Raw genomic sequence first — 14,308 nt, forward strand, 5'->3', positions numbered from 1 at the left:
ACCGAGCCCCTGAGACTGACTCACCGAACCCCTAGGGTTCAATCAAACCCAGGTTAAGAACCACTGGTCTAGAGGCTATGGTTTAAATGGAAGAACAAATACACCAAGGTGACAGAGAGGGCACTAGAGCAGAAGAAAGAGTTAATGGTGAATATTTTTTTAGCTTTGGATTCTGCCAATAACGATCATTATATATTAGTAATCCATCAAAAATGAAGTAAATTGTGTTAATGTCTTGTTAAGGTTCAAATATTGCTCTAAAAGTGATTCAAATGAGAAATATTCAAACTCTGCATAACTACAAATAATTGTATTAAATACAGAGCAGTGGGTTTAGATAGGGGGTAGGTGAAAACAAATATTTTTCTGAGCACTCAAGTCTCAAATACAGGACAATACAGGATCACTGAAACCTAAACACTACTCTCAGTAAGATACAGACAAGGGAACACTCAAATTTAAAACAAGGCTCAGAAACGTAAAATTTACAAAATATTTCCCCTGAGAGACTCGCGTTGAGGTTATCTTACCTCTTCAACGGTTATGTGTTTGCCATCTGGTACAATTGCCGTTGTGCCATTGAGCCAGCTGAACTTGAGGAAGGATCCTTTGGCGGTGCAGGTCAGGACCACAGTGGAGTTTAGCTCTATGGCCTCGGGAATGTTCGACTTCACCATGACATCGGATACCGGCTCTGAGCAGAGAGAAAGAGGGAAAAAGAGGGGGAGAGAAGGATAGAACAGAATATAAAACCAACAGACAACAAAACAGGGGATGGAGATTCAGTCATGTCGATCAACTTGTGTTTTTAATGGACAGGTCTACAGCTAATGCTCTGTCAGGAAAAGCACGTGGTTTGGCTCAGACTTTGGCAGAAGAAACAGGACTATTTCTCAAGTTAAATACTGCAGACAAACTCAAATAAAAAAATCAACACAGATCACATAATGGATCGATGTAATCTGTGTTTTGCAAGTACCAATGTGAACAATGTTTAAAGAGAGGTTATTTCTGTAGGCTCTTAACTGCTAACACATAGGGGCAAAAAAGTATTTAGTCAGCCATCAATTGTGCAAGTTCTCCCACTTAAAAAGATGAGAGAGACCTGTAATTTTCATCATAGGTACACTTCAACTATGAGAGACAGAATTGGGGGAAAATAAGATCTCACCCTCACACTCTTTTTAAGTGGGAGAACTTACACAATTGGTGGCTGACTAAGTACTTTTTTTGCCCCACTGTAATTAGATCACCGTGTTACCTTGTTTGTATAGGGCCTGGGAGAGATCACTAGATTGCTCAAACATGGATGGACGACATTTAAAACCTCTTCAGGCATGTTACAACATGGTAGAAATCTCCAAAAACTAAATAAACTGCTAAACTACTGCTTAATACCCCTCTTTAATGGTGCATTCACACTGGGGCATCAGAGCCATTGAGTTTACATGTAAAGTCAATGGTGGACGTGCGTCTTGGTCACCCTGCATATTTGCGGTGCGTCTTTAAGCGTCAGAGGGGCATGAATCTAGAGTTGACGCGGCGCGTCTTAAGCGTCCAGGTGTTGCAACGCTCTGTTCACACGTCCAAAAGTTGAAAAAGCATAACTTTTTGGCATTCGACCTGCAGCGTCAACCAATCAGAGACCAGAACAAGTAGAAAGATATATAAGATATATACAAACTGGCAACACCGGCTAGCTTAAAGGCTAGTGACTGACCCAGACACGCCACAGAGCTGATCGCCTCCGTTGATGGGTTTTATGTAGTAAATACACGAAAACCACTCTCTGAACCTGGGCTGCATTGTTCACAAAGACACAGGGAAAACAAAACATCCATAGGCACTCACAGACCACAACGGACGCTCTGGAGTCCAGGGCATCCATGACGCAAAGGCATCCAACTAGAGGTGTCCAACATATTCTTAACGCCTTGGTGTGGACGCATCATCAGGCATTACGTTATTTAACAAAACTCTTGTTAACCAAAAGAATTCATGAAAAAAAAAAAAACATCCATCCATCCATCCATTTTCTTCCGCTTATCCGAGGCCGGGTCGCGGGGGCATCAGTCTAAGCAGGGACTCCCAGACTTCCCTCACCCCGGACACGTCCTCCAGCTCCTCCGGTGGGACCCCAAGGCGTTCCCAGGCCAGCCGAGAGACATAGTCCCTCCAGCGTGTCCTGGGTCTTCCCCGGGCCTCCTCCCGGTGGGACATGCCCAGAACACCTCCCTAGGGAGGCGTCCAGGAGGCATCCTGAGCAGATGCCCGAGCCACCTCAACTGGTTCCTCTCAACGTGTAGGAGCAGCGGCTCTACTCCGAGCTCCTCCCGTGTGACCGAGCTCCTCACCCTATCCCTAAGGGTGCGCCCGGCCACTCTGCGGAGGAAGCCCATTTCAGCCGCTTGTATCCGTGATCTTGTCCTTTCGGTCATTACCCAGAGCTCATGACCATAGGTGAGGGTAGGAACGTAGATTGACCGGTAAATCGAGAGCTTCGCCTTCCGGCTCAGCTCCTTCTTCACCACAACGGACCGATACAGCGACCGCATCACTGCAGACGCTGCACCGATCCGCCTGTCAATCTCCCACTCCATCCTTCCCTCACTCGTGAACAAGACCCCCAAGAACTCCTCCACTTGGGGCAGAGACTCACCACCCACCCGGAGAGAGCAAACCACCTTTTTCTGGTCGAGAACCATGGCCTCGGATTTGGAGGAGCTGATTCTCATCCCAGCCGCTTCACACTCGGCTGCAAACCGCCCCAGTGCCTGCTGCAGGTCCTGGCTCGAAGAAGCCATCAGGACAACATCATCTGCAAACAGCAGAGATGAAATCCTGTGGTTCCCAAACCTGGTTCCCAAACCAGGCCCCCTCCGGCCCCTGGCTGCGCCTAGAAATTCTGTCCATAAATATAATGAACAGAACCGGTGACAAAGGGCAGCCCTGGCAGAGTCCAACATGCACCGGGAACAGGTCTGACTTACTGCCGGCAATGCGAACACAGCTCCTGCTCTGGTCATACAGGGACCGGACAGCCCTTAGCAAAGAGCCCCCGGACCCCATACTCCAGAGCACCCCCCAAAGGACATCACGAGGACACGGTCGAATGCCTTCTCTAGATCCACAAAACACATGTGGACTGGTGGGCATACTCCCATGGAGCCGATGGAGAGTATAGAGCTGGTCCAGTGTTCCACGACCAGGACGAAACCACACTGCTCCTCCTGAATCCGAGGTTCGGACGATCGGTCGGATTCTCCTCTCCAGTACCCTGGAATAGACCTTACCAGGAAGGCTGAGGAGTGTGATTCCCCTGTAATTGGAAACACACCCTCCGGTCCCCCTTCTTATACAGAGGGACCACCACCCCGGTCTGCCCATTCCACAGGTACTGTCCCCGACCGCCACGCGATGTTGCAGAGACGTGTCAGCCAAGACAGCCCCCACAACATCCAGAAGACTTGAGGTACTCAGGACAGATCTCGTTCCACCCCCGGAGCCTTGCCACCGAGGAGCTTGCCAACCACCTCAGTGACTTCAGCCAGGGTGATGGACGAGTCCGCCTCTGGGTCCCCAGTTTCTGCTTCCTCCTCGGAAGACGTGACAGTGGGATTGAGGAGATCCTCAAAGTATTCCTTCCACCGCCCGACAACATCCCCAGTCGAGGTCAGCAGCTCTCCACCCGCACTGTAAACAGTGTTGGTGAAGCACTGCTTCCCCCTCCTGAGGCGTCAGACGGTTTGCCAGAATCTCTTTGAGGCCGTCCAATAGTCCTTCTCCATGGCCTCCCCGAACTCCTCCCAACCCCAAGTTTTTGCCTCTGCGAGTACCGGCACGCTTGGCCCGCCGGTTACTTCATCAGCTGCCTCAGGAGTCCCACGAGCCAACAAGGCTCAATAGGACGCCTTCTTCACCTTGACGGCATCCCTTACTTCCGGTGTCCACCACCGGGTTCGGGGATTGCCGCCGCGACAAGCACCACAGACCTTACGACCACAGCTACGAGCAGCCGCATCGACAATAGAGGTGGAGAACATGGGCCCACTCGGAGTCCATGTCTCCAGCCTCCCCCGGGATCAGGGAGAAGTTCTCCCGGAGGTGGGAGTTGAAGAACCCCCCTGATAGAGGGCTCTCCGCCAGACGTTCCCAGCAGACCCTCACAATGCGCTTGGGCCTGCCAGGTCTGTCCGGCTTCCTCCTCCGTCAGCGGATCCAACTCACCACCAGGTGGTGATCAGTTGACAGCTCAGCCCCTCTCTTCACCCGAGTGTTCAAGACACACGGTTGGAGGTCAGATGACACGACAACAAAGTCGATCATCGACCTCCGACCTAGAGTGTCCTGGTGCCACGTGCACCGATGGACACCCTTGTGCTCGAACATGGTGTTTGTTATGGACAAACTGTGACTAGCACAGAAGTCCAATAACAAAACACCGCTCGGGTTCAGATCAGGGAGGCCGTTCCTCCCAATCACGCCCCTCCAAGTGTCACTGTCGTTACCCACATGGGCGTTGAAGTCCCCCAGGAGAACAACGGAGTCCCCGGTTGGTGCACTGTCTAGTAGACAAAAGACAAAAAAAAAAAACATTTCTACCAAAATCTGTGCAATGAAATATCACCTCTATATCATCATTCTCCTACAAAGCAGAGGATTGTTGGTTAGATCCCTGGTGCTAGTTTTGCATACTATCCTTGTGCCCTCAGGCCAAACACTTTGCCCCACCTGCCTGTGTAAAAGTGTGTTGAACTTTGCATTGGCAACTGTGACATGCTGCGACACATATAATCCTTCTTTTATTCATCTGGGTCCAGTTCTCCCAGTCTCTCGCTCTCTATATAATTTATATATATCTGTCTCACCATCTCTCTCTCCTTCTGTCTCTGTATCTGTCCCTCTTTTAGTCCGCTCTCTCCTCTATCCTCCGTTTATCATTTTTCAGCCTTTGTTTTTTGTAAATATTCCATAAATAGAAGTTCTTCAGTTTTGTTTTTGTAAATGTTTTATGAAGGGTCTGTTAAATTCAAACTCTCTCTCCCTTTCCCTTTATTTACATCTCTCCTCTTTGTCTGACTCTCCCTTCATCCCTCCTCATCCATCTCTGCTGGAGGATGTTTTACACGTTTTTTTCTACCTCAGGACTCTCCTGCCTCCCTCACTCTTTCTCGCACATCTCTTTCTCGCTCATCTCTTTCTCGCTCATCTCTTTCTCGCTCATCTCTTTCTCGCTCATCTCTTTCTCGCTCATCCTCCTCTCTTGTCTCTGCACTCTTCCTGTGAGGGAAAAACTACATTTGAAGTCTGCACTTAGAAAGCTCTAGACGAAACAGCTCCCCCTCTTCCTTTCTCTGTCATTCTTCCCTCTCCTTTTCTCTGTCATTCTTCCCCCACCCCCCCTCTCTCCCTCTACCTCTCTCCATCTCTCTCTCTCATTCTCACAGACTTCTCTCTGAACCTGCTTGACTTGTTCTTCTGTTGTGTTGAGTAACAGTGGGCGTGTCCGGAGCAGCAGCACAAACCTGCTCCAAACTGTATCGGGATCCTGACACTTCCAAAGAATCTGTGATGACAGTTTAGACACAGCAGGAGACGGACTGAACACCTGCGTGGTCTGTTCATATTAAAGCACACTTGTTGTGCTTGTGCCTCTATAGTTATAATCTCTGACACCTGTGGATCATTCTGTGATAATTTACACCTTTTAAATCACAATATTAATCTAAAACGACTTCATAAAAGAAAAAATCTGACTGACTTCTGTGGTGCCCAATGGGAGCTGACATCATTTGTACCAAAATGGCTCTGTGACACGGCTGAATCTTACATGTATCACTGATTAAGAAAAGAAAATCCTAGAACAAAGTGCATATGTCACACTGGGCGTGTACCTGTGGTAGATCAGCACTATGGCATCTTGAGAATAAGTGATTAAAGCTCACTTAAACAGGCACGGATCACTCTAAATACAAGTTTGGGTGAGCAAATGAGAAACTTCTAGAACATGGTAAAAAGCTCTCAACAGTCAAACACTGCAGAATAGGTTTGATTTAACTCCAGAACAGTTGTGATTTTAGTGATCCACAAGGAAAGTTGAATGATAAAACAGTTGGAGAAAGTATTTAAAAAAATAATAACAAATAAATGAATAATACCTCAAGGCGAAATACAAACATACTCAAATTTCAAACTTTATTCTGATTCTAAGGAAAAAGCTCAATACTGAAATTAAAGGAGCACTGTGCAAGTTTTCTGTGATAGACTCCGGCACCATGCTTGTCTCCATGGAGATGTTATTGTTTCATATTTTTTGTTTGCAGTTTTTTGTTTTTTTTTAATCTCCCTGGTGACAAGCAGATAGCACTATTAGTCCAGGTTATAGGTCAGGTCTGTGGAGAGATGACACAAAATAAAAGTTTAGATTACAGTGGTACCTCACTATATTGTGGTTCACCTTTCACGGTCTCTCTCTTTTGCGGATTTTTTTGTGCAATTTTGCATGCTTTTTTACAGTGTATGACCGTGCATTGTGTTCTGCATCCTGATTGGCTAAGGGACTGTAGACCATTGCCAATCAATCTCCTCCGTGCCGTGACTCTTGTACAGTAATGCGCTAAACCAAATTTACATACATTTAATAATAAACGACACTACAGCGGATCAGCGCCAGGAGGCACGGTCAGAGGAACTGTGAAGTACATGTGAGTCACTATTAATTCATTAAACAAGAGAGAAATGTGAGAAAATTCAATGCCTGTCTGAGAAAAGTGTATAAATTGTGTGGTGTGGGGTTTTACAGCCTTAAAACATATATAATAATTGTAAAAAATAAAGCTGACTACTTCACGAATTTTGCCTATTACAGGTTGTAGTGGCTTCCCTATGCAAACCTTGAAGCCGCGGTGAGAGCCAGAGTGGGTCCTGAACTGTAGATTTGTGACGCGCTGGAAGTTTATTAAGGACAAATACGCTGAGATCAGATATGCGTTTGTTGGTGATTTATTCTGACGAACACGCAGGCACACGGAGGATTCAGCAGCGCAGCAGAGAAAGTAGAACATGGATTGACATACAGTGAGGTAACAGGTTATGGCAAAATAGGTAAATGGAAAGCAAGCTTGCGGTCAACAAAAATTACGGCTACCCAGCCCTGACTCACTACGCTGTGCCCCAAACAAGTCTCGCCTTTTCACACGTACGTGCACGCGCACCTGCCCATGTGAGCCCCGCCCCCTTGGCTCTCAACCAATCGCACATACACACACACAGCAAACACACTGTGCACCCCTCTACCTGTCTCCTACACACCAGCCCCTAATTATTATTTCCCACATAATAATTCACATTTTACAAGCATAATAGGAGACATAACAAATGACCACAAACATAGTCCAATACAGCAGTTGTAATCAATAGTCCAGGAATAAATCCAGTGGCAATAATCCTTCTGGTCACCCTTTGACCCAATAGTCCAGAGTTTTAGTAGTCCAAATTATAATCCAAGAAACAACATTCAGAAAAGACAGTCTATAGAGGTCAGCAACGTCCTTATGCTGCCTCCTCCGACTCCAGCAACAGACAGACCTTAGTTATAGGTCTGTCCAAGCAGCTGGTCTTGGTCTTGATTCGAACTTGACGAACAAAGCCTTTTCGGTCTGGATAGGTTTGCAAAATGCGTCCCATAATCCATGAGTTTCTGGGTGCAGTACTGTCCATTAACAGAACTAGATCTCCTGTAACAAGGTTCTTCTGGACTCCAGTCCATCTCTGTCGCTCCTGTAACAGAGGTAGATACTCCTTTGTCCAGCGCTTCCAGAAAAGATCAGACATGTACTGTACTTGTTTCCATCTCCTTCGTGCACTCCGCTGCTTGGAATTCTCCAGGTGGCAATGAAGGCTGGCCTTTGAGCAGCAGCAGATGGTTCGGCGTTAGTGCCTCCAGATCATTTGGATCCATGGATGCTTTAGTGATGGGCCGGCTGTTTATGATGGCCTCGACTTCACAGAGAACTGTATGAAGACCCTCCTCATCCAGATGTTGAACTTTAAGGGTTGAGTTCAAGACCTTCCTCACAGATCTAATCAGCCTCTCCCACGGTCCTCCATGATGTGATCCAGCAGGTGGATTGAAAGACCACTTGATACCCTTTTGGAGCAACGTATCATGAACCTGTGCTTGATTCCATTGCTCTATGGCCGTTCTTAGCTCATGCTCTGCTCCCACAAAATTTGTCCCGTTGTCAGAGCGCAACTCGCGGACCTGCCCTCTTCTTGCAATAAAACGCCTCAGAGCATTTATGAAGGAATCAGTATCGAGAGAAGGTGCTACTTCGATGTGAATAGCTCTCAGAGCGAGACAAGTAAATATGACACCGTAGCGTTTCACTGTATTCCTCCTGCTCCTCACTTCAAAGGGTCCAAAATAGTCAACCCCAACTCTTGTGAACGGAGGCTCATCCGGTTTGAGTCTTTCTATGGGCAAGTCTGCCATTTGCTGGTGCACTGGAGCAGCGTTAAGCCTCCTGCAGGTGGTACATTTGGAGAGGACACTCCTTATAGCAGTGCTCACTCCAGTTATCCAATATTTCTCTCTGAGCTTTGATAACATGTGGTTACGACCGCTATGTCCCACTTCTTGATGGATGTGTCTCAGCAGCAGAGTAGAGATGTGGAGATCTTTTGCCAATATGATGGGATGCTTTGACTCGAAGGGCAATGAAGATTTGCTTAGCCGCCCACCCACACGTAAAATTCTGTCTTCCAGACTTGGACACAACTTGTACAGCTGACTATTTTTCTTGAGGTTTTGGCCCCTTTCCAAAAACAATAACTCCTCTGGAAACCTTTTTCTTTGGCAAAACTGAACTATTGCCAACTCTGCTTCATCAATGCTTTCCACGGTGAGACGCCTCTGGAACGCTGTACCTTGGAGCATGTGCATTTCCCCCGTCTTAGAGCTCTGCCTTTCAGTCCCTTGAGTGTAAGTTGGGGACCGTTCTTTTCTGCCTTTACAGCAGGACCGCAGCCATTGTTTATATTTCATCCACCATGCCACAACCTTTTTCAGTCGGATCCATGAGGAGAAATAGTTGATCAGGTGAGTAGTAGGATCTTCCTCTGTGTGCACTGCATTTACTGTTATCCTTTTCAGCTCTGGATCATCCTGAGAGAGAGGTTCTCCTGGCTTAGGGTTCACAGGCCACTCAGTTTCTGGCTGGCAAATGAATGTTGGTCCTGATGCCCACAGCATGTCTTTTAGAAAAGCCTCAACCTTGATGCCTCTAGAGGCTGCATCAGCTGGATTAGATGCCGTGTCCACATACCTCCACTGCTCAGGCTGAGATGATTTTAAGATCTCTGAAACTCGATTAGCCACAAACACTTTGAATCTAGAAGTTTCATTCTTAATGTACTTGAGCACAGAGGAGCTATCAGTCCAGAACACAGAATCTTGCATGCTCATGTGCAGCTCTTTCTTCCACAGGATATCCATGCGACTGGCCATTGTTGCAGCAATGAGCTCCATTCTTGGGATAGTCACTGTCTTCAGGGGGGCCACCCGAGCCTTTCCTACGATGAAAGCACTGTGCCTTTGGAGTTGCTCATTCTGTTGCAGCAGGTAAGTGACTGTACCATATCCATCTTCGCTGGCATCACAGAAATGATGTAATTGAGCTGTAATAACTTCTCCAAACGCCACAGGTTTCAAACATCTGCTCAGCTCAAACTTGTCCAACAGGTGGAGCTTTTGCAGCCACCTTTGCCACTCCTTGGAGACATTTTCTGGGATTTGATCGTCCCATCCAATTCCTCTTCTGCATAACTCTCGCAGCAGCTTCTTTGCTGTCAGGACAACTGGACTGAGCATCCCCAGAGGGTCATAAATCGAACTCACTATGGACAAGATCCCTCTGCGGGTGAGTGGTCTGTTTTTTAGCACGATCTTGAACTTGAAGGTGTCTGACCTGATGCACCACTCCACACCCAACACTCGCTCAATTTGCAGAAACTCTCCTTTCAAGTCCCACTGCCTCACTCCTTTTGCCCGATGCGCTTCTGGAACTGACTCAAGCACTGCAGGCCTGTTGCTTAGCCACTTAGACAGAAGCCACCTCTAGCGCAGAGAGACACGAGCTCGTGGCACAAAGTCTGTGCTTCCTCCTCTGTTGCAACTGACACCAGACAGTCATCTACATAAAAGCAGTGCTGCACCTTTTCCACTGTCTCCTTCTTATATTTGTGTCCATAATCATCTGCACATTTCCGGAGAGCAAAATTGGCACAACCTGGGGATGAAGTGGCACCAAAAGGATGCACCCTCATCCTAAATTCACATAGTGCCTGACTCAAGTCTCCTTGTGGCCACCAGAGGAATCGCAACAGGTCAGCATCTTCTGGGGGCACCCGGACTTGATGAAACATAGATTCTATGTCAGCCATGATGACCACAGGCTCCTTCCTGAACCGGGTGACCACTCCAACCAGTGAGCTGGTTAGATCGGGCCCTTGCAACAGCTGTTCATTTAAAGACTCTCCTTCGTAGCTGGCACCACAATCAAACACAACTCGGAGTTTTCCTTTTGTAGGGTGATGGACACCATGGTGCGGAATATACCAAACTCTGCCATCACTCCTGTCCAGGTCTTCATCAGGGACTCTTTCAGCATATCCCTTAACAAGGAGGTCATTAATGAAGGTGTTATACTCCTTGTGCAACTGTGGATCTCTCTGGAGCCTCCTATTCAGCTGGTGTAGGCGCTGTTCCACCACTTTCTTGTTGTTTGGCATGTTAATGTCTGGGTTTTTCAGAGGTAAGGAGACCTGATAGTGACCATCACAATGTTTGGCTGACCTTGATACCAAATCCATGAACCTCAGGTCCTCTCTGGAGAGACCTACTTGTTCCTCCACAGCACACTCCGGAAAATCCATCTTAAATTGCTGTTGCCACAGATCATCCAAATTCACAATGGACACTCCATTTACAGATACTGGGTGCTCACAGCAAGTGGCCTCTCCACCGTTTCCTGTCAGTGGTCCATTTACTGTCCAGCCCAGCACTGTCCTTACTGCGTAGGGTCCATTTTTCTCACTACGGATGACTTCCATTGGTTCCATGGCTCTTGGGACATTGGTCCCTATCAGCAACTCAATCCCGGCTTCAATCTGTGGCAAGGAGAGGTGTCTCAAATATGGCCATTTGGTCAGGTCCTGATTTGTTGGAATGTTTGTTCTGTGCACTGGCATGGACAGTTGAGTGTATGCTTTTGGTAAGTCAATGAAGGTGTCATCTCCGAGGGCAGCCACCTCCAACTCTGGCACAACGTAGCTGCTGACCACCTTCTCCTGTCCCATAGTCCTCAGAAGGATATTTACTTTCTTCCCCATTAGATGGAGCTTATGCATCAGCTTCTCAGTACAAAATACTGCAGTACTGCCTTGATCCAGAAAGGCATACGTGAAGATGACTTTACTGCCCTTCTTGGCCTTGACTTGGACCGGCACAATGGGAAGTTTGCAAGCCTGCTCGCCAGCCCCTGTAAGCCCACTGGAAACCAGAGTATTGTCCACCGACACCTTGACACTTTTCTGGGTTTGTTCTGCACTAGGCTCATTGTTTTTATGGAGCACTGTTGGGTGTTTGCGGCCACACTTTAAACATAAAATCCTTTTCTTGCAGTATTTGCTGATGTGCCCTGTGCACAGGCAGCTGAAACACGCACTCTTTTCCTTCAGGAAATCTATTTTCTCCTTGTGTGCCATTTTTTCCAATCGTGCACATACATCCAAAGTGTGACCTCCAGTGCAGCAGGGGCAACTCTTCACTGGTGCTGGCTCTGTGTGTTCAGCTGGCTGAGCGTTTCTCTCCACAGAATTGACGGTCGTGGCAAAACTTGATCCCTTGAAGTTGGAGCGTGGGTGTGGTTTGGACTTTGTCATGTTTCTAGTTGGTGGGGCAGTGTCTTGGATGTTGCCAAAAACAGGGTCCGTCAGAATCTTGACCTGTTTTTCCACAAAGTAGGTGATGTCTATGAACCTTGCTCTTCTATTGTATTTTTCTTGCAGGTCACAGGCATGGCTCCTCCAGCGATCTCGCAGTCTGTATGGGAGTTTTTTGATGATGTCCACCATGTTTGTGGGTGTGTCCAAATCGTTTAAATATTGCACATCTTCCATGGCATTGCAGCACCCACGCAGGAAGAGACTGTACTCCTGCAGGGCCTTCACGTCCTCAGTTCTTATAGATGGCCATGACTGAGCTTTCTCCATGTAGGCTGCTGCCACCTTCTGCTCATTGCCATAGTGCTCTCTCAATAAAGCCTTGGCCCTCGCAAATCCTCTGTCTGAATTGAGATGTTGACAGCTCCTGATTAGATCCTTTGCATGCCCTTTGGTGTACTGTTCAAGGAAATAGAGTCGGTCACTGCTATTATTCGTGTTTCGCTCAACTCCATTTTCAAAAGCTTTAATAAAGGACTGAAATTTGAGTGGATTGCCATCAAAGATGGGAATTTCTCTTTTCGGAAGTGCAGTGAGACATTATTGTTGAATCAGAAGTGTGGTGATTTCATTTTGTTTTCTCATTATGTCCAGCACACCGTCATTGTTTGATCCAACAGTTTTACTTTGGATGGTTTCTTGTTGCATCTGGTTAACTTCCTGTTCTGAAGAAGATGCTAAATAGCGCTGCAGCGTGAAGGAGTGGGCTGGCTCATTGTGAGGCAAGTTATCTTTGGGCTTTACAATCGTTTGTGTGTTTTCATATGTACAGTCCTTTGGTTTGACGTTTAATGATGGGATGAATTCAGTGGCATTAATATTGAGTTCTGGTTTGGAACATGATTTTTCACAGTATGAGTTCATTCCATCAGAAATCTTTGACTTCGATCTGGATCCAGTGCTGCTTTGTGTTTTTATGACACTCAGTTTTGCCATTTCTTCAGCCATTTCACTGTCCAACAGAAACTGTTCACGTCTTTTGCGCAGCTTTAATTCTTCCTCTTCTAATGCATATTTCTCCTTTAATGTTTTTTGTTTTGCGGCCAAAATTGCCAGATTTGTTTCAGTCTTGAGGCGAGTAGAGGTGCGTGAAACAGTGGAACTATGTGAACGTGGTTTTTTACTCCCAACATTTGAGGCGCTGTCACTGGAACGCACCGCATCCTGTGCGCTCCGTGCGTCCTGTGCATCATGTGCCCGAGACTCAGGCACTACAGGAGCGCGCGTCGTGGATAACTTCTGGTGACTTTTGTTCAGAGTTGTGTGATTTAGCATTTGGTTGTTCAGGATTAATGCTTTCTGTGGACCTTTTATTTGAACACTCACGCGTCCTTTCCATTCTCCACTTGTCCATTTGTTCCCTAAATGTGTCGCTGTAATCCATGATCGAGAAAAACCACTCGTTTTGTTTTGCAATTTCATTCTCTGGCAGTAGAGGAAGCAGTTCGTTATGCAGCTCATTTGCCTTTTTGCACAATGAAACCACATTGTCCATAAGTGAAAGAATTTCAGACTCCTTTTCCTTTGATTTCATCTGCGCTTTAATTTCTGGAATAAGAGCCTTTATTTTATTCACGGCACTTTTTCGCTCATGTTGGAGCCTTTCCACCTTATTTTCCAGAGCTTTTGCTGTCAGTTTAGTTTCTCGTTTTTCCCTTTGCATTTCCATGTTTAACATTCAAGATAGGCAATTATTTGCTTATTTCATTTGATTTTTACTTATTATGAAGCGCAGCACCAAAATTCCACCAAACGCATTCAAACGCTTCAATAAACATCACATTTAAAAACTCTTTGAGAGGTACATTTTTATTCCAAACAATTCAACATTTTTCTGTGGCCTTTCAGACAACACCAATGCCACGTTTTATGCCCCGAAGTCCCGACATCAACATCAAATAATTCACGGAGATGTGGCTCGATCATCAATGCGCATGTGTGCGAACATTCACTCAATATGTGATCATCATTACGCACGTTAATCGTAAGCGTAACAGATTCCTCAATACAAAAAATAAACAGGCTCTGGCCTACCTGTCCCCAGGTGAATGAATGGCGTGGCTTTTGATGCACTTAGCTTTAGCAGCTCCTTTGTTCTCCGGGTAATTCGGGTGAGATGCCTTGGATCTTTGGCACAGATGCGTGGCGTGGTGATTTTCCTTTTAAAGCCTTTTTTTGTTGACAAATATGTAGCGGCTTCCCTATGCAAACCTTGAAGCCGCGGTGAGAGCCAGAGTGGGTCCTGAACTGTAGATTTGTGACGCGCTGGAAGTTTATTAAGGACAAATACGCTGAGATCAGATAT

General features: G+C 46.6%; 1 protein-coding gene across 1 annotated transcript in view; it reads right to left on the reverse strand.

Moving 5' to 3' along the window:
- Positions 1–14,308, reverse strand: part of LOC117379139 (carcinoembryonic antigen-related cell adhesion molecule 20-like) — a 57,368-nt gene that overhangs the window by 38,351 nt on the left and 4,709 nt on the right. Inside the window, exon 3 of the mRNA XM_033975859.2 lies at positions 531–694. Within this exon, the coding sequence (XP_033831750.1) occupies positions 531–694 (164 nt within the window). The remainder of the gene's footprint in view (positions 1–530; positions 695–14,308) is intronic.

This window comes from Periophthalmus magnuspinnatus, chromosome 11 (assembly GCF_009829125.3).
Source record: "Periophthalmus magnuspinnatus isolate fPerMag1 chromosome 11, fPerMag1.2.pri, whole genome shotgun sequence".
Lineage (NCBI taxonomy): Eukaryota > Metazoa > Chordata > Actinopteri > Gobiiformes > Gobiidae > Periophthalmus > Periophthalmus magnuspinnatus.